A 20249-nucleotide genomic window follows, 5' to 3' on the forward strand; every position below is an offset into this window, starting at 1 on the left:
TCTTAACTGTCTTCCCAGATTGAATTTGAGAAAGCTGTACAAACACAGGCTAACCTTGAAGAAAAGATAATTTTTTCTTAGGGTTTACTTAAGAATGCTGTTGCTTCAACAAACATGGTTGAGCCTTGTATCTGTTGATGACTGCTGCTTTTCCCGGCCACTACAGTTTATGTCTTTGTGAGAGAGAGCTTCTCTTTTTAGAATAACACAAGTTTTAACACTTATAAATTAAGAATCCAATTTAGTGTCCCTGGTGTCAGCTTGTCTCTCTTTGTTAGAGCTAAATACTTGTTAATAATATTTGACTTTGTTCAACTACTATAATGCCGATCTTCTAAAATCATCAAGTAATTAAACTGGGAGCACAGAGAAGACAAAAATACATTACCATAACCATTAGAAGTACCTTTTAATACCATGTACTGTATTTCTTTTTGTAGCCTACTAGGTCTGTGTTTTTTTCTTTAATCAATAAGGTGTGATCTACATGTGGCTTCATGTTTCTTCCCAGGAATAGACTTCTATTGCCATCACATAGTCCTTTCAACTTCTCTGACAAGCTTCAGGATTAAAGCTCAGATTTTACATTTGCTTCTGGCTGGAAATTTTGACTTGACTGTTATCTAAACAGCAGCTGCTAATACCTGCTGTGTACTCATTAAGAACTCTGCAATGGGTGGCATTCAAGTCTACGGCTTCTCACAATAAAGAATTTGAAGGCCAAAGCATCACATTGCACCTGAGGTGAAAGATCACCTCTTTGAGAGGTCTAGTTTTGGAGGCAGAAATTTCCAAGATGACTTCTGAGATACTAGTCTTACTCCTTTGACACACAGAGATTTGGGAAGGAAAGCACACATGCAAGCCTACTCACCACGGAAGTGTTGAGGCTGGACATGACAGGGCTGTGGACAGCCATGCATTTGTTGGATGGCTGTTTGCAAGCTGACATCAGTAATAAGACTTCCTTGGGGTCTGTTGCAACTTTGACATCAGATAGTCCTTTCGCCCAAGCAGATGAACCCACCAACCACAGGAAGGAAAAGACTACGGTGACGATGAAGTCCTACAGAAACAGAAGAGAGCAAACAGCAAAGGGGAACATGAATTCTAAAAGCAAATGGTTAAGTTTATGTACTTATTTGGCCTTTTGGAAACTTAGAATATTCTGTAACATTGGAATAGAGGAAACATGATGAAAAACAAAGAACAGAAGGTTTATGATACTTGTATATAAATAATTGTAGTGTTTATTCAATGCTTATTATGTCCCAGGAGTAATGCTAAGGACATGATAACCATAATCTATTTTTCTCATAGCATCCTGTCAGGGAGTTTTTACCATCATCCTATTTGTAGATTACAAACTCAGAAAACAGTTGAACAACATGTCTAGAACATGAAAGATAGGCAGGGAATGTATTGGGATCCAATACTGAGTCCAACCACTTAACTAAAATGCTGTCATGATCTCAAATATGTAGAGAGACTTACCAGTTGTTAAACACTTCTGGATGTCACTACTTACTCATTTATTCACTTTTTAATTCAGCAAACCTACAAGTTATTTATTGCAATGCCTGCAGATGTGTTTAAAAAGGTGGGAGACAATAATAGCTATGTGTTCTAAGTGCTTACCATGGATGAGAAGTTTTATGTAAAATTTTCCTTATTATAATCCTTTTATGTAGTTATATATAACATCCATTCTAAAGATAGAGAAACTGAGGCTCAGCTACATAAGGTAACACATAGAAAGTGGTGGAGCCAGAGTTGAAGTCTGATGTGTTTGGCATCAAAGCCACCTGTTGTGTGTGCAGGGGAAACAAGTTTCTTGGCCCACATCATACAATATTTCTGTATGTAAGGCAATGACCATTTCAGAGAACCAGCATCTGTGTACTTCCAGAGGGGGCTAATTCCATAGCTTCCTGTTGATTCCAAGAGGTGGCTAGTGGAAGTCACTTTCTAAGGGGTAAGCAGAGTATGTTTCACTGACTAGGACAATTTTCCAGATCACCTGTATTTTTTTTTTTATTTTTTATTTTTTATTTTTTTTTTAACTTTTATTTAATGAATATACGTTTCCAAAGTACGAATAATGGATTACTATGGCTTCCCCCCCATACCGTCCCTCCCACCCACAACCCTCCCCTTTCCCACTCCCTCTCCCCTTCCATTCACATCAAGATTCATTTTCGATTATCTTAATATACAGAAGATCAGCTTAGTATACATTAAGTAAGGATTTCAACAGTTTGCTCCCACACAGAAACATAAAGTGAAAAATAATAGATGATTTTTTTTAATGATGATGAAATCAGATCAGACCTATTGTCATGTTTAATCCCAGTGAGAGTCAAGTTGGGAGTTGATAGTTTTCTTTTTTTTTTTCTTTTTTTTTTTTTTACAGAGGATCAGTTTAGTATGCATTAAGTAAAGATTTCAACAGTTTGCACCCCCATAGAAACACAAAGTGAAATATATTATTTGAGTACTCGTTATAGCATTAAATCTCAATGCACAGCACATTAAGGACAGAGATCCTACATGAGGAGTAAGTGCACAGTGACTCCTGTTGTTGACTTTACCAATTGACACTCCTGTCTATGGCATCAGTAATCTCCCTATGCTCCAGTCATGAGTTTCCAAGGCTATGGAAGCCCCTTGAGTTCTCCGACTCTTATCTTGTTTAGACAAGGTCATAGTCAAAGTGGAGGTTCTCTCCTCCCTTCAGAGAAAGGTATCTCCTTCTTTGAAGACCTGTTCTTTCCACTGAGATCTCACTCACAGAGATCTTTTGCCAGAGTGTCTTGGCTTTCCATGCCTGAAATACTCTCATGGGCTTTTCAGCCAGATCTGAATGCCTTTAGGGCTGATTCTGAGGCCAGAGTGCTATTTAGGACATCTGCCATTCTATGAGTCTGCTGAGTATCTCACTTCCCATGTTGGATCACTCTCCCCTTTATTTATTCTATCGGTTAGTGTTAGCAGGTACTAGACTTGCTTATGTGCTCCCTTTGACTCTTAGTCCTTTCATTATGATCAATTGTGAACTGAAATTGATCACTTGGACTAGTGAGATGGCATTGGTACATGCCACCTTGATGGGATTAAATTGGAGTCCCCTGGTATGTTTCTAACTCTACCATTTGGGGCAAGTCAGCTTGAGCATGTCCCAAATTACATATCTCTTCCCTCTCTTATTCCTACTCTTACGTTTAACAGGGATCACATTTCAGTTAAATTTCAACACTTAAGAATAACTGTGTATTAATTACAGAATTAAATCAGTCATATTAAGTAGAACAGACAAAAAAACTACTAAGAGGGATAATGTATTAAGTTGTTCATTAACAGTCAGGGCTATGCTGATCAAGTCACCGTTTCCCATAGTGTCCCTTTCACTTCAACAAGTTTCCTTTTTGGTGTTCAGTCAGTTGTCACCGATCAGGGAGAACATATGGTATTTGTCCCTTTGGGACTGGCTTATTTCACTCAGCATGATGTGTTCCAGATTCCTCCATTTTGTTGCAAATGACTGGATTTCGTTGTTTCTTACTGCAGTATAGTATTCTAAAGAGTACATATCCCATAATTTCTTTATCCAGTCTACCGTTGATGGGCATTTAGGTTGGTTCCAGGTCTTAGCTATTGTGAATTGTGCTGCAATAAACATTAGGCTGCAGACCGCTTTTTTGTTTGCCAATTTAAATTCCTTTGGGTAAATTCCAAGGAGTGGGATGGCTGGGTCGAACAGTAGGGTTATCTTCAGGTTTCTGAGGAATCTCCAGACTGATTTCCATAGTGGCTTGACCAGTTTGCATTCCCACCAACAGTGGGTTAGTGTCCCTTTTTCCCCACATCCTCACCAGCATCTGTTGTTGGTAGATTTCTGAATGTGAGCCATTCTAACCGGGGTGAGGTGGAACCTCATTGTGGTTTTGATTTGCATTTCTCTGATTGCTAACGACCTTGAACATTTTTTCATGTGCCTGTTGGCCATTTGGATTTCCTCTTTTGAAAAATGTCTATTGAGGTCCTTGGCCCATCTCTTAAGTGGGTTGTTGGTTTTGTTTTTGTGGAGTTTCTTGATCTCTTTGCAGATTCTGGTTATTAACCCTTTATCTGTTGCATAGTTTGCAAATATTTTTTCCCATTCTGACGGTTGTCTCTTCACTCTCCTGACTGTTTCTTTTGAAGTACAGAAACTTCTTGGGAAGGAAGAACTCAAACTATCCCTCTTTGCAGATGACATGATTCTTTATTTAGGGGACCCAAAGAACTCTACCAAGAGACTATTGGAACTCATAGAAGAGTTTGGCAAAGTAGCAGGGTATAAAATCAATGCACAAAAATCAACAGCCTTTGTATACACAGACAATGCCATGGCTGAGGAAGAAATTCTAAGATCAATCCCATTCACAATAGCTACAAAAACAATCAAATACCTTGGAATAAACTTAACCAAGGACGTTAAAGATCTCTACGATGAAAATTACAAAACCTTAAAGAAAGAAATAGAAGAGGATACCAAGAAAGGGAAAAATCTTCCATGCTCATGGATTGGAAGAATCAATATCATCAAAATGTCCATTCTCCCAAAAGCAATTTATAGATTCAATGCAATACCAATCAAGATACCGAAGACCTTCTTCTCAGATCTGGAAAAATTGGTGCTGAAATTTATATGGAGGCACAAGAGACCTCGAATAGCTAAAGCAATCTTGTACAACAAAAACAAAGCCGGAGGCATCACAATACCAGATTTCAGGACATACTACAGGGCAGTTGTAATCAAAACAGCATGGTACTGGTACAGAAACAGAAGGATAGACCAATGGAACAGAATTGAAATACCAGAAATCAACCCAAACATCTACAGCCAACTTATATTTGATCAAGGATCTAAAACTAATTCCTTGAGCAAGGACAGTCTATTCAATAAATGGTGCTGGGAAAATTGGATTTCCACGTGCAGAATCATGAAGCAAGACCCCTACCTTACACCTTACACAAAAATCCACTCAACATGGATTAAAGACCTAAATCTACGACCTGACACCATCAAGTTACTAGAGAACATTGGAGAAACCCTTCAAGATATTGGCACAGGCAAAGAGTTTCTGGAAAAGACCCGGGAGGCACAGGCAGTCAAAGCCAAAATTAACTATTGGGATTGCAGATCACCTGTATTTATATTCAGCTACTGGACACATGTTGTGTGCTGCTTCACGATGGTGTGGAAAGAAACCATGAAGTCTGATGCATCGATAGAAATGGGCTGCTCCTTTATTTTAAATCAGTGCCTCAAGTAGAAAGCATGGAGTGTGTTTGTTTCTCACTCAAGAGCATGATGACCGGGACTTGTTCAGGTTACCCTGTCCTCATGATATCATTGAAGACCTTGGCATTAGACTCTCATGACCTATAGGCAGAGAGCTTTTAGCTGTCACGCTGCTGTTGTGCCCCGTGCTGGTTAGGTTTGACCTTCCTGGCGAGTGCTCTGGAGGCTCTACTTGCAGAAGAAGCTGAATTGTGTGAATGATTGGTCTCTTTTCATCTAGTGGTGGTCATGGATTATGTAACTCACTGGTTACATCGTGTTGGCTCTGTACCATTGAGGACCAGTTCATGACTAAATCCTAGTTTTTATGACATTGGCATTTTTATTAATTAATTTGCATGCTTTTCATAAATACAAATTCAGAAACAGAGTGATTCTTTCCCTTCTACCCACCCTCCAACCCACACTCCTACCCCTCTTCCTCTTTGCTCTCCTGTTCCCAGTCCTGTTTTTCACTAAGATCTATTTTCACTTAACTTTATACAAAGTTTACTCTATTCTAGGTAAAGAGTTTGGCATTGGCAGTTTAACCTTATTTTTTACTTTGCTATATATGCCCATCCTTCTTTTCCCTTGGCCTTCCCTCTTCATTTTTTAAAAATTAAAATTGTTTTTCTGCTTCATTGTTTTTTTTTTTTTTTTTTTTTTTTTTTTTTTTTGACAGGCAGAGTAGACAGTGAGAGAGAGAGACAGAGAGAAAGGTCTTCCTTTGCCGTTGGTTCACCCTCCAATGGCCGCCGCGGCCGGCGCATTGCGGCCGGCGCACCGCGCTGATCCGATGGCAGGAGCCAGGAGCCAGGTGCTTTTCCTGGTCTCCCATGGGGTGCAGGGCCCAAGCACCTGGGCCATCCTCCACTGCACTCCCTGGCCACAGCAGAGGGCTGGCCTGGAAGAGGGGCAACTGGGACAGAATCCGGCGCCCCGACCGGGACTAGAACCCGGTGTGCCGGCGCCGCTAGGCGGAGGATTAGCCTAGTGAGCCGCGGTGCCGGCCTCTGCTTCATTGTTAATTAATCCATCTTGGGTTTTACATATCCTTGTATGTCATCTTCACTGTTTTCTGAAATGAGGTAGAGGTATAAACAAAACAAGTAAAAAAGCAATTATCTACAGTTGTTTCAATATTAATAAGCATTGGAATAAAGAAACTCAAGTGTTAGGTTTGAAATAGAAATTGGAAGACTAGTTATAAATAGTGAAGCCAGACTGACTCCGAAATCACTACTTTCTGTTCATGTGCAGTCTGGTACCTTATTTCATTTATTTATCCATGCATTCATTCAAACTTTAATTTGTGATTAATGTGCCAGGTATTAAGCAAGGCGTTAGAGGAATAAATATAAAATATGGATTCTTGCCTCTTAATAATTTAAAAAATTTAACTGACAAAATTTTTATTTATTTATGGGGTATTGTGTTATGTTTCAATACATGTATATATTGAACAATATTTAATCACTGTAAACATATCTTCCATATCCTCTTTTGTCATGTATCATTTCTTGTAACTCTATTCTTCCAATTTTACATATTTTATAGGGTTCATAGTTACTATATAATTTAAACTATAAAACAGTGACTGCCATTATTCATAGTCATCATAGTCAGATAGAGTCTTAAAAAGCCATCCAGATGAGAAATAAGAATAAAATCTTGTGAAGATCATTCAGTTGAAAATTGAAAAAATTATGTCTGCATTGTTAAATTTAATGTTGAAATACTAACAGTACATAAGATTTACTGACCACTTACTATGTGCTAAGTGTTATTTCAAGTTCACATGTGTTAACTCATTTGATCTTGACAACAGCACTGTGGAACATGCTAATCCTGTTTCTATTTTAAAACTGAGGAAACTAAGGCAGAAAGAGGTTAAATACAGTGTGCAATGCCATGAGTTAGGAAGTGAAGGAGCCAAGATTCTAAGTCTGGCCATCTGCCGCCAAGGCTATGTGCTTGACTCTTATATACTGCTTCTGCTGTCTGGTTCCTGTTTAAAACAAACTAAAAATGTTTTTTTTTTTAATGCTGGAGTTGAGATCATCATAATTTTCTGTAAATCAACATCATGATTAAATTCACAGATCTATACCCTTGTATTAAATATGGTGTTTTTGGAAGCTGATATCTTTTCATATTTTGTAGTAACTTCTTAAAAAGAGGGATCAATATATTGTAGTAAGTTATCTTTTACCTGAGTTAAAGGCTCAGACTTTGTGATCATAGAGACCTGGGTTCGAGTCCTCAATTTGACGTGTACTAACCATGTGGCTTGAGGCAATTTGCTAGATGCCTTAAAGCCTCAGTTTACCTCTCAGTAAACTAAGATAGTATCTGTCCCATGAGATAGCACAATAAAATGCTTTCCAGTGTGCTGAATAATGAGTGTTCATTATATATAAACTTTAATGTCACCGATAAAAGAAACTATAAAAGCCACAACAGTAATATAAATAGTACGATGCTATGGAGAACTTGCATGCTTATAAATCTTCCTCAAGTGACTTATATCTATGCAACAGAGATGGAGACTATGAACAGGTTGTAAATGACACCACTGAAAACTAATTGAAAAAGTTGGCAACTAGCTCTATGTCTGGCCTCAGAGAAACTCACATGCAGCCATGAAAAAGAACACTGTGGAACACTACTGACATTCATTTACTTCCGACACAGTGGGCAGAGTAAGACACAAGTGTGAGCCTGTACCTACACTTTTTTACTCAGAAACTACCAGTGACTCCAACCTTCCAGAACATAAAGTCCCATTGAGGTTCACAGGGGTTCATAATCTGGCTGCTATTCCTGCCTCTTGGACTTCAGTTCCTGCCTTCATCCATCCCCCTGTCGCATAGGCCTCCTGTGGACACTGATCAAACCCATGAAGAACACTTTCACAGACATCATTAACCTTACAACTTAGGGACTTCCAGTTTTACTTAGGAGGAAACTGAAGCCCACGCAGGTTAAATATTTTACTTATAATTAACATCTGGCTTGACTGCTGCAGCATGTTGTAAGCCTCCTGATAATTTGGAGGGCAAGATGCTTTTTGGTGTATTTTCCCTAGATAGCTTCTCTGATGTTCTCTAAATTTCCGTTCATTTGCTAATACCTAAACAATTTTCATTTCTACTGACTTCTATATTATTTAATGTTTCATTTAAAGCAAATTATGCTTTTTATATAAGCAAATTTATATTAGAAATTATACATTTACTGTCAATGTTAAACTAATACTTCCCATTGATAGAAGAAATGCTGCAAACATAAATGCTATCTAAGTAAAAAAAATAACTGGAGATGTTTGCCCATGGCTTTGGAGTATATGATGTTTGTTAGACTGGGAGATTAATGAGTGCTGTTAATGAAGTACTTTGCTGCCTTAATCAGAAGACTGGAAGTTAAATTGGCTATGGAATAGCCTTTTCCTTGCTGTTATTTTATGCCACATTAAAGGTCTGACCAAGAGCATCTTCTGTATTAGGAGAGGTGAATGCTGACACTTGGGAAGTGACTTCATTGTGATGGTGCTAGCAAGGATTCCCTTGTTCACAAATATTACTTCTTGTCTTTATAACAGAGGTAGTACGTGCACAGGGAAGATAAATGGTTCTCATGGGACGTACATTAACCCCTTGAAGGCAGCTTCTGCTGGTGTTGCTTGTATTACTTTTTTAGGATGGAGAAGTTGCTGTTTGGAAGGGGCTTCAGTGCTTCCTAAAAGCTCTCCAGATTGTGATTTGTGTGGCTCCCTACAAAACCCTAAGCAGTCAGAGTAGGTGCTATCGGCCTCATATCACATGAGAAAATTGCAGCCAAGAAAGTTAAGCGATTTATTTGCATATGGGTCATTAAATGGTTTATAAAGGCACTCTGAGCTACTGGTCTCATTCTAAAAGAACTTTGACATGTGACCTACCTGTGTTTCTGCAACAGATGAAATATCTATTCATTGAACTGGGAAACTGCTTCCTTGCCACAGGGAGTAGCCTGGCTCTGTGTTGGCTGAGTGGTTTATTTCCATTTGATTTGGTGGAGGTATTTTGTTGCCCTCACTTCTCATAAGTTACTGTTAGCAAACTCATTTTTAAATGAATGTCATTCTGTTAGCATAATAAAGTTGCTACTCCTGGATCACATTCAAGAGGGAGTCATTTTTGGTGAGAGTACTTTGTATTTCAGAACCAGGTGAACTTGCCTCCATCTTTCTCTGATATTGAAAACTACAATAAATTATTCCATTTCTATAACTATGAACAAGTATTTCCAACACTGTATTTCAATCTAATGACTGTATTGAGCCTATCTGTTATCTTTGCTATGTTTTCTGTTGTTGATACTTATATCAAGAGCCTATACCAGAAAATGAACTGTCCAAAGAGCCATTCTTATCTTCAGTGGTAGTGGATTGACTTTGGTAATTTAACTTCCAGAAATCCCAGAATGAAATTATGAGTCAGGAAATATAGAAACAAAATAGTAAGACAGTAGCTCAGAGAAGAGGGGTTGGCACAGGAAGAGAGAAGAGCTTAGCAGTGGCTAACAGAACAACTCACTGTTCTGTCCAGTTAGTTTTTTTCCCACTATTCCATCTGAAGTACTCACCATACTGATACTAGGATGTCATACTGATAGCAAGATCACTTGTTTGTTACAATAGATGTGTGAGGGTGAAGATATTATATCCATTTTACAGAAGAGAAAAGGGGAGGCAAGAAGTTAAGTGATACACCCAAATTGTCACAAGTAGCTGAGACTTGAATTCAGGAAACTGGGCTCCTTAGAGACTGGGCTTCCTTATGCCCACATTTTCTGAAGTTTGGGTTGCCTGCCATGGCAGGAACAGAGAAACAGCAATAGAAAACACTGAGCTACACCAAGACAAACACACTCTTCTTTCACATTTTTCTTGTAATCTGAGCAGTAAAGGGGAGACTCACTTAAGGGTTAATCTGTCTAATGCTTATTTAACAAATTCTAATGCCTTCCTTTAACAATGTTTGATTATGTGTGTGTGTGTGTGTGTGTGTGAGAGAGAGAGAGAGAGAGAGAAAGAGAAAGAGAAAGAGAAAGACAGAGAGAGAGAATATGCAAGTAAGCAAGTGAGAGTGCTCCCAGTCAGTAGTTCACTCCCCAGAGGCCCTCAGTAGCCATAGCAGAGCAGGGGCTAAAGCTGGAACCAGCAAGTAAATCCAAGAACCCGACCAATTGATCCTCCATTGCTGCCTCCCTTGGTCTCCAGTAGCGGGATGTTGGAATCAGCAGCAGGAACTGGGAACACAATCCCTAGACTCTGATGTGGGATGTGTGAATGTGTGCATTTTATCCACTGGACTAAACACTTGTTTTTGTCTTCCTTTTTGTCAGGAAAAATTGCCCTCAGGCTCAGAGCCTTCCGGCAAGCAATGATACCTACCTGGGATATTTCTCATTGCTTCACTTCTGTGTTTTTCTTCTTATTATGTCAAATACTGCTGGATTTCTCTATTAATGGTATAGGGTTTTATTAAAAAGGTGTATTTTGTTTAAGAAAGTGGCTTAAAGAAAAACAATCAATCATTTGTGGTTCAGGTGATAGGAACATGGAGTAAGAATGCCTGAAGTTTGGAAACAGCTGCATGATACCATTCTAGGATAAGGACGCAGATCCAAACCCAGTTTAACAGAAATCTGCAAGTCACATATGTTGCTTTAAGTTTTATAGTTGGCACATTACAAAGAGTCACATGCTGTTAATGCTACCCCATTGTACAGTTCTTCTCAAATTCACAATTAACAGAGTCACAACTCTATCCATGATCACATGATAGTGATGTCTCTTCTGCTGCTTTGGGTCATTGATGCACTTTGCTTTGGTATTTTGCTCTGAGATGGTCCCAGAAGCCTTCCATCAGCTTAGCTTTGCCAAAGCCAACATGCCTCTCACGTGCCTCTTTGAACCTGTAAGATCCAATAGGTGAGTCAGATAGTTGGTCAATTCATTGCCTCAGTGGTCTGGTGGAGGTCTGGAGTATTGGCAGCCCAAGGAAGGAGATAATCCCAGGGCAAAGGGAGAAAGGCTAACTTACTGCTCTGTTCACACAATGTGACAGGTACAGAGGGATAAAATATGGAGCCCCTTGTTTGCAGGGCTGGCTAGCATGATGTAATCAGAGGGGAACAGGAACACAGAGGGGAACAGGAAAGGAAGAGGAAGGAGAAGAGAAAGGAGATGAGGAAGGAACAGAGGGGGAGGGGGAGAGGAAGGTCTGAGACAAGAAGGAAGAAGGAGAAGAGAAGGTAGGAGTGGAGAAGAAGCAGAGAGGGAGGGGGTAGGAGGAGAGAGTGGAGGAGGAGGCAGTGTCTGAAGGAGAGAACGAGGAAGGAAAAATAGAGACATCAGAGTTCCCACCCCCACTGGGCATGTATCACATCCAGAGTTGTGCTGTATGAGCTATATGCACCATTTCATCTTCACACCAACTCTGTGACACAGATATTACTACGATTTTTGTCTTATTAACAAGAAAACAGGAACCCAATTTCTAGAGGTCAATCATTAAGTTAGACTAGGTTGGAGTTTTCAGTCCTAGGAGGCCCATTTCCTCTCTTCCTGACATTGAATGTTCTTGGACAAATCCCATCAATCCCCTAGACTTGAGAATCCCTAAGACAAATCCCAAGTAAAAGTGGCCAGAGCCTGTTAGGGGAGCTCTAGTCTGTCTGAAAAGCCAGTGCTTGACCGTCAAATGCCCGAAGGGAATTCACATGGGCTGAGAGTGGTCAGCTTAGCAAGTCTGTTCATCTTTGATAGAGAGGAGAACCACAAAGTCAGAAAGTCCCTCAGCATAGGCAGATGGACAGCTCCACGGAGTCGTGGACATGAGTCCTTTGATTTTGGAGACAACTCCTTCCTCTGTTTATTTGATGACTAACTTAAAGCTAACGAGCCAAGGACTGGGGGTACCAGCTAATTCATTGGTGCAGCACTTAAGTGGGAAAGCCAACCCGTGGGCCTCTGCTTCACACCCCACATCAGCTTTTCTTCTTTTTTAAGTATTTATTTATTTGAAAGGCAGAGAGACAGAGAATCAGAGAGAGACAGAGAGATTTCAAATCCGCTGGTTAATTTCCAAATTGCTGCAACACTGGGGACTAGGCCAATCCAAAACCAGGAGCCAGGAACTCCATTGAGTCTCCCACATGGGTGGCAGGAACCTAGATGCTTGCGCCCTTATCTGCTGCCAGCCAGGTGCACTAGCAAGAAGCTTAATTATTAGTGTAGTTAAAAGTTAAAAAAAATTATTAGTGTAGCTGGGAGTCAAACGAGATGCTCCAATACAGGATGCAGACTTCCCAAGCAACAGTTCCACTAGCTGTGCCACAATGTTCACCCCTCCACATAATTCTTCTAACACCAAAGGGAAAGAGGCTCCACATTTATCCCTCCACAAAGGGTCGCTGTGCCTCCTTCAAGTGGTTTTTTTCCTGACCCCAGCCAGACTTCTGTGTAGGCAAGAGTGCCACAAAACCAGCTACCCAGACATTCCATGTCATTAGTGGTCATTGTTCTTATTCTGTGATTAATTTATGGGATGAGCAGTTGCTGTGCAGTTCGTTGTGACCCCCTGAAGAAGATGACGAGGGTGGCGCAGTGCTAATGTGATGATGCCGATGGAGCCGCTTACACTCAGAGAACACCTATTCATGCTTCACATCTATTTGCTTAGTTATTTTCCCAACAACCCTGTTGGGGTAGGTACTATTATTAGGCCACTTTGCAGGTGGGGTTAAATTACTTACACCTAGTTTGAAAGATACAGTTCCAGGATTTGAAGCTAGGGAATTTGGTTTCAGAATCTGTATGCGGAACTATTTTAAAAGCACTCTGCTGCTTTTAGAGGGCTGTGATTTTATTGACTCATAACAAAAATTAAGTATTAATGTTAATATTTGTGACTATCATTTATGGAGCAGTTATTAAGATTCAGACACTATGCATTCCATATATTATTCATTTAGTTCCCACAGTAATATTCTGAAATGGCTCTTTTTTTAAAAAATGTTTATTTTTAAAAGTTATTTGGAAGAGTTAGAGAGCAGGGGAGACAGAGATCTTCGATCCACTGGTTCATTCCTCAAATGGCTGCAATGGCCAGGGCTGGGCCAGGCCAAAGCCAGAAGCCAGGAGCTTCTTCTGGGTCTCCCACATGGATTCAGGGTCCCAGTGCTTGGGTCATCTTACACTGCTGTCCCAGGCATATTAGCCATGAGCTGGATCAGAAATGAAGCAGCCAGGACTCAAACTGGCACCCAGATGGTATGCCCGTGTTGTAGGCAGCGGCTTTCCCTGCTATGCCACAGCACTGGTCCCAAGATGGCTCTTATTGACCCAACTTTACAGATGAGGAAGTCAAGGTTCATAAAGATTAAGTGATTCCCTATTGATTTCAGAGTTACTAAGTCACTCAAGTTTGGTTGTGGCTAAAGTTTGTTGAGTTCCTAATAGTGTGTTTCTTACTGGAAGGTAAAATACTTGGCTTCCATCCCAGCTTGAATGGGTGTCCATTATGTGAGTGGTGTGATGTCAGGCTGCTTTACCTGTTTGAATTATTTCATTTGATACAAAAACTCTGTTTAGTAGCTCCTAATTTTTTAAATTTCACCAATGTGGAATGGGAAGTTCACAGCAATTAATTACAGAGAGGGCCTGGATACCAAACTTGGTTCTGTTTGACTCCAAATCCCATTGACTTGTTCACTGTCCGTTGTTGTCTCTGTCCTTTTTCCCAATCATCTAGTCAACTAGTATTGTGTTCCCACTCACTACAGGCTGGTTGCCATTCTACAAATGGTGCAAGGGCAGTAGGATACCAGCTGACGATCTGTTCCGGCTCACAAATGGTTTACGCCTTGTCATTGTCTGGGCTGTTCTGTGCTATAATGGTAACAAACATAATTGTCACGTTCTCAATCAGGATTCTTCAAAAAAAGAGAGGGGCATTGGGTGCTGATATTCTCTTCCAAGGGCTCAGGACTAATCAGTCTTGTTGTTTGATGTGTGAAGGATCTGACTTAGGCTTGAGAATCAATGTAGGATTTAATTTCTTTCCTTTAAGTTAAACTTGTGATTGACATCCTGTGCTTTTTGTTTTCTACACTGTTCCCAGATAACTTTATCAATTGATCTGTGATTGTTCAGTGGTGGAACTAAGAGTTCCTAATTCTTAAATTATTTTTGTGTGTGAAAATAAGACCAAAAAAAAAGACCTTTTGCATATCTCCTGTTAGTCGAGTCATAGGCAACTGATTTCATAATCTTGGTGCAAGAGGGAAGTATTTCTGGCTCTCTGGCCACTCAGAATAGATGCAAAGTTCTCACTGGATTTCTGCAGTGCTATTGTAAATTACGAGGTAAAAACACTCTTGAGGCTGGCTAATCCTCCGCCTGCGGCGCCAGCACTCCGGGGTTCTAGTCCCAGTTGGGGCACTGGTTCTGTCCCAGTTGCTCCTCTTCCAGTCCAGCTCTCTGCTGTGGCCTGGGAAGGCAGTGGAGGATGGCCCAAGCGCTTGGGCCCTGCACCCACATGGGAGACCAGGAGGAAACACCCGGCTCCTGGCTTCGGATCGGCGCAGTGCACTGGCTGTAGTGGCGATTTGGGGGGTGAACCAATGGAAGGAAGACCTTTCTCTCTCTCTCTCACTGTCTAACTCTGCCTGTCAAAAACAAACAAACAAACAAACAAACAAACAAACAAAAAATACTCTTGAATACCTGAGATTTGGTTCTCAAGTGCTCCTTCCTAACCTCTTCATTACCAATAGCACAGACCTTTCAAAACAAGTTAATAGTAATGTTAGCAAATTAATAGCTATGGAAATAAATTAACGGTACTGGTAGAAGTATTATGATCAATAGATACTATTAAGTCAGGTCTGACCATGGGGTAGGCACTGTGCTAAGTCCTTTACATACATGATTTCACTTAATATTCACATAAAATGTGTGAGGTAGGCCTTATTACAGGTAGGCTCTGAGCAAAGAAAGTATCGTAGTGGTTAATTCTATAGTCCTTGGAATCAGGTAGCCCTGAGTTCGAATTTCAGTTCTTAGTGCTCAAAATGTATCTAGCCTCAGTTTCTCAATTTTTTTTAAAAAAATGGTCATAATGATATCCATTTCATAAGGTTTCTGCCAAGAATAAAAGAATTAATGTAGTAAAATGCTTAATATAGCACCTGAAAGTTCACTTTTATAATTGGTCTTGATGCAGGAAAAATTCCTCTCTATATATAAGTGAAATACAATATATAAGTGAAAATACAATATATAAGTGAAAATATAATGCAGACAAATGTGTTTACATTATATAGTTGGTCTAGGCAGTCAGATGAATCAGATGCATTCATCCATTCATTGAAAAAATAAGTACGTAGAACCTACTAGGTGGTAGGTGTTGGGAATATAGTAGTTAAGAAGAACAGTCTTTCTAGTGGAGGAGAACAATCTTAAATAATAACAGAAAAAAAGTGTAATTGCAAATGGTGGTGATAACTTTAACTTTGCAGGAAAAAGATTTGGTGTTCTGAAAACAAAAGAAATACATGAGTAGCACTGACCTGCTTAGGGAGACAGGAGAAGTTAGACCTAATTGAATCTAGGTTTTTAATTTGGCTCTTGCATGACTCTTAAAGCAGATTCATGTTGAATGAGAAATATAATATAAAATGGATCATCTGGAAGGCCTATGAATGCCTGGGAGAGCATGTTGGGCTCTTATGTACTACTGGCTGGCTCCATGCCTATGGAGGATGCATATTGGTACTGGATCTGTCAGGACCAAAGGGTATTTCTTGGGTTACACTGCTAGCAGAGGCAGCTATCAGTGTGAGGAGAAGACTGCTTGCTTCTTAGGAACGTGGGTGGCTTGCACAGATTCTGAGACTATCAGTGCTCTGCACTTGTCCACTTATAAGCCTCCCTCTCTTACAAAGCTAAGCAATTAACAAAGTGTATCCAGAGGGTAAAGAGAACTAGGATGGATCTGTTCACACATCTAAATGTTGGCAGCATATTCTTCCCTTTCTGGATCCTAGCAGTTTGCGAGTTCTGGGAAGTAACCAGTGTTAAGTGTTTCTAGGAAAGTTGTTAGCCTATAGAGGAAACAGCACCCTTTCCAAAAAATCCTGGTCATTGGTTTGGATAAACCATCATTAAATACAGAAATAAGTAATAAGCCCAAGATCCTAGTCCAGAGATTAGATACCCTAAAAGTAACTGAGCAAATATTATATGTATAGAATTAGTCAAAGATGAATCTGGAAAATTGGGGATGCTTATTAAACATCCTATCAATCCTTCTTAGTTTTAAATTTTTTAACACTTTAAAAATATTTTTGGTCTGCCATTGGGCAAGATAGGTGAAAATGTAGAGATTTAGATAATTAACCAGCCGCCTTGTTTACTTGTCACACAACATCTGGACATAAACATAGCTGGAAAACACCAGATGTCAAGCAGCATCTCTTGTAGATGAAACATCTGGAGGAAGGGGAGCATGCAGGAGACACAGTGAGAAGATCACTGGCAGAAGCAGCTGGGACTGAACTGCATCTCCCACAGGTGCTCTGGACAACAATGCTTTCTCACTGTGGGGATAAAACTCTCCCTCCACAATCCAGACACATGCATCTTAGAATTTGCGTATATGTATGTGTATCACACACATACCTACAAACAACAGCAGACAGTAGAGACATGGGTGATAAAGATATTTGAAAAGTTATTTCTGAACTTGCTTAAATGTTTTAAGTTGCTCCGTCGCTAACTTATATGTGAAAACAGCCATGCTGTATGGGAAATTATTTTAAGTAAGCCACACCAAGGAATTTCGACTCAGAAAATGCTGGCGGGCCTTTCATGGGTCGCCTTTTAAACCAATCAGCTCCTTTCTGAACTCTGCTGTATGTTCTTTGGCCATCATCTTCCTGAAACCAGGGGGAAAAATGCATGTCTTCCTTCCCCAGAATTACACAATATTAGAGTGGGAAGGAACTGCTGAGAGAAACTCAGGCTGTCAAATACTCCTTTGAAAACATAATCCTATTATTTATTACCTTACTATTCTACACTACTGGTATCTCCCACATAGAACATGAAAGATTTGATATGCATGGCCAGACTTTATGCAATTAAGTCAACCTGACCGTGGTTTTTGAAATTTTCTGGACTTCAGTGTTTGCATCTGTAACATAGAAAGAAGTGCTTCCCTTTCAGGGCTGTTGGGAGGATTAACATCAAGTAAAAGTGTTGAGCATGGAGATATCAAAATACCTGAAATGCTTACATTTCTGCCTTGATGGTAGTGATGATGATGGGAAAGATAATGCAGTCTTCAAGTGACATGGCTGGATTTGGTCAACCACAATTGACCATGACTTTAGCTGAGTTATTTTTTTTCAAACTGTATCCTGACATTCCTTTGAAAATAGAATCATTCTGCTGAGGTTACATAAATATAGTCAAAACCTTGCCGACTCAGTCAAAAGTGTTGAATCACTGGGTCTTTATAGATAGAGCTTCAGACCTGTTGGGCAGTAACCAAACATCTAAGTGTTGCAATGTCTGATTGGGAAAAACTTTGGATAGTTGTGTAAAGACTTGTAAGACCGTTTGAAGAAGTTCTGCCTGGGATAATGAACCACTGACAGATCAATGAGTGCCTTAATCACAGTGCTGCATATCATGGCTCTTCTTTGGGGATAGGACTCTCCATCATCTGTGTTGCTAGTGTAGAGCCAAATGCCAGCTGTTAGAATCTTAGGTATATCCACTGAAGGGAAGAAGATAGCAAAGAGACTTTATGTTTTGTGGAGATGCCAAAAGGTAAAAGTCATTTGGGTCTCAAAAATTGACAGGTTTCCTAGATTAAAGCCAAGACAGAAGAAACTCATAATGCAAAGAGAAGAGAATTTAATGGCTGGAGAATAGAGAAGGAAGGTTTGTTAAAAATGCACTTTTATTATTTTTCTTTATGTCTACTTTTTCTCCTCCACATGCCCTTTAAGGAACTGAGAAATTCTGGCATGATTTTAGAAGAGCTGTACTTTACTGGATTTGACCTTTGGCAATTATAAGGAACTTTCTGTTTAGGAAAATGATTATGATTGTGTCACTCTTCCCCTCCCCCACCCCCAACTAACTTTTTTTTCTTTGCAAATGAGCAAGTGGCATTAACACACAGTTAGGTTCATGAAAAGAGCTGCTATTTTTCAAGCCTTCCTTCTGCCTTTCTAGAATTGAAGACCCATTATTCTGTCATGTATCAAACCCATCTGTCAGCCTGCAACAGATGGTTAAAATGAAGAACTTCTAAAATACCAAGGAGGAAATTATGTTGTGCTTTCACATCCACAGCTCCAGTTCAGCCTGACTTCAGAATATTCCTTTGCCACTTCCCCACTCATCATATGAAGTAAAAGTGAGGGAAAATACTGCATTTGAATTACAAATGAGGAGACATTTCTCAGAAAGGTGACTATTGGCTTCATAAATGTCTTTATTCTCAAGGAAGGACTTGGGTTCGAGTGTCAGTTACACTACCTCTTAGCAGCATAGCATTTGGCAGTTTATTTTAGCTCATCAGCTTTTATTTGGTCAGGTGAAAGAGAAGAGAATTAATAACTCACATGGATTATAAAGGAATGGATGATCTTGTGGGGATAGGACTTAGAAGTAGGCACCTAATATATGATAGACACTGTTATTTTCACCATCAGTTCTCCCCTTCTGTTCTTAGTCTCTGATTCTCACAAGTTTATTACAGATCAAAGCTTCTATGTCTTTGGCACGCAAGATTTGAACAGGTGCCTAAGGCCAGAAGGTAGGCAGACACGAGACAGCGAGAAGTTGTGGATGAGGTAGAGTCTGTCGATTTCTCTGCAACATGTGGTGTACACAGAGTGTCACCCAGGAAGTGTTGTGTTGTTACTGTTGTTGTTTGGAGTGTGTGAGGGGAAAACACAGGGAGTCAATAATACTGCCTTCTAGGAGCATGCATGCTTTCTGAAAACCTGAGAGTACCAGGAACTTGAGCCCAAACCCTTCCAAAGAGAGTGAGGACATGATTCCTTGATTTTTATTTCAATTTGGATGGAATAAATATTTGTGATTTTTACTCTGTCTAGGCATAAGTATGAATTAAATCGTAACTTCTGTTTCATCCTTTATTTAGCTGACTACTTATTTTTGTCACTTCTATGATATTTCCAATACTTAAGTGGTAGAATTTTGCACTCACAGTACTTCAGTAGTAGGGATTTGGGGGAGTACAGGCTCCCTCTCCCCAGTGTTATTTTGTAAGTGCAGATGTCTGTGATAGGAGATAGCAGCTAATCTGAATGTTTTGAGAAGCAAGGTGTGTTCCAGAGAAGGGCTTTGCAACTTAATGTGTCACACAACCTTTAGGCATCTTGTCGAGAAACAGATTCTGATCCGGTAGGTCTGGAACAGGATCTGGGAGTCTGTGTTTCGAATAAGCTTCCAAGGGATGACAGTGCTGCTTTTCCATGGACAAACTCTGGGAAGCAGGTCTTAGGGAGGAAATTTCTTCATTAGAAACTATCCAATCTGCTCCTGCATCCACTGCTGTCTACCACCCTACTCTCAGAACAGCTTCCCCATGCACTTGCCTATGTTGCCATTCTGTTGTCATAATGGCAGGTCTTATTTTTCCAGCTCAGTTTTAAAATAATTAACTTTTGAAAAATACTTATTGGGTAATTTCTATGTGTCAGGCACTATACTGAGTGTTTGCATGAGTTAACAGCAGCTACTTTAAGTCTGATTTAATTCTTGATGATGTAATAGAGACTAATAGGGTGGGGTCTTCAAAAAGCTAAGAGAAACACATATTATGAA

At 39.9% G+C, this 20249-nt stretch overlaps 1 protein-coding gene and 1 long non-coding RNA gene across 4 annotated transcripts in view; one reads left to right on the forward strand and one right to left on the reverse strand.

Moving 5' to 3' along the window:
• The window catches only part of LOC127486064 (uncharacterized), a 147234-nt gene that overhangs the window by 19194 nt on the left and 107791 nt on the right, over positions 1-20249 (forward strand). The window lies entirely within an intron of this gene.
• SYNPR (synaptoporin) overlaps positions 1-20249 on the reverse strand; it is a 364988-nt gene that overhangs the window by 8992 nt on the left and 335747 nt on the right. For both annotated transcript variants that reach the window (XM_002713284.5, XM_017343927.3), the window contains one exon: positions 875-1066. In XM_002713284.5, the coding sequence (XP_002713330.1) occupies positions 875-1066 (192 nt within the window). The remainder of the gene's footprint in view (positions 1-874; positions 1067-20249) is intronic.

This window comes from Oryctolagus cuniculus, chromosome 10 (genome assembly GCF_964237555.1).
Source record: "Oryctolagus cuniculus chromosome 10, mOryCun1.1, whole genome shotgun sequence".
In the NCBI taxonomy this organism is placed as follows: Eukaryota; Metazoa; Chordata; class Mammalia; order Lagomorpha; family Leporidae; genus Oryctolagus; species Oryctolagus cuniculus.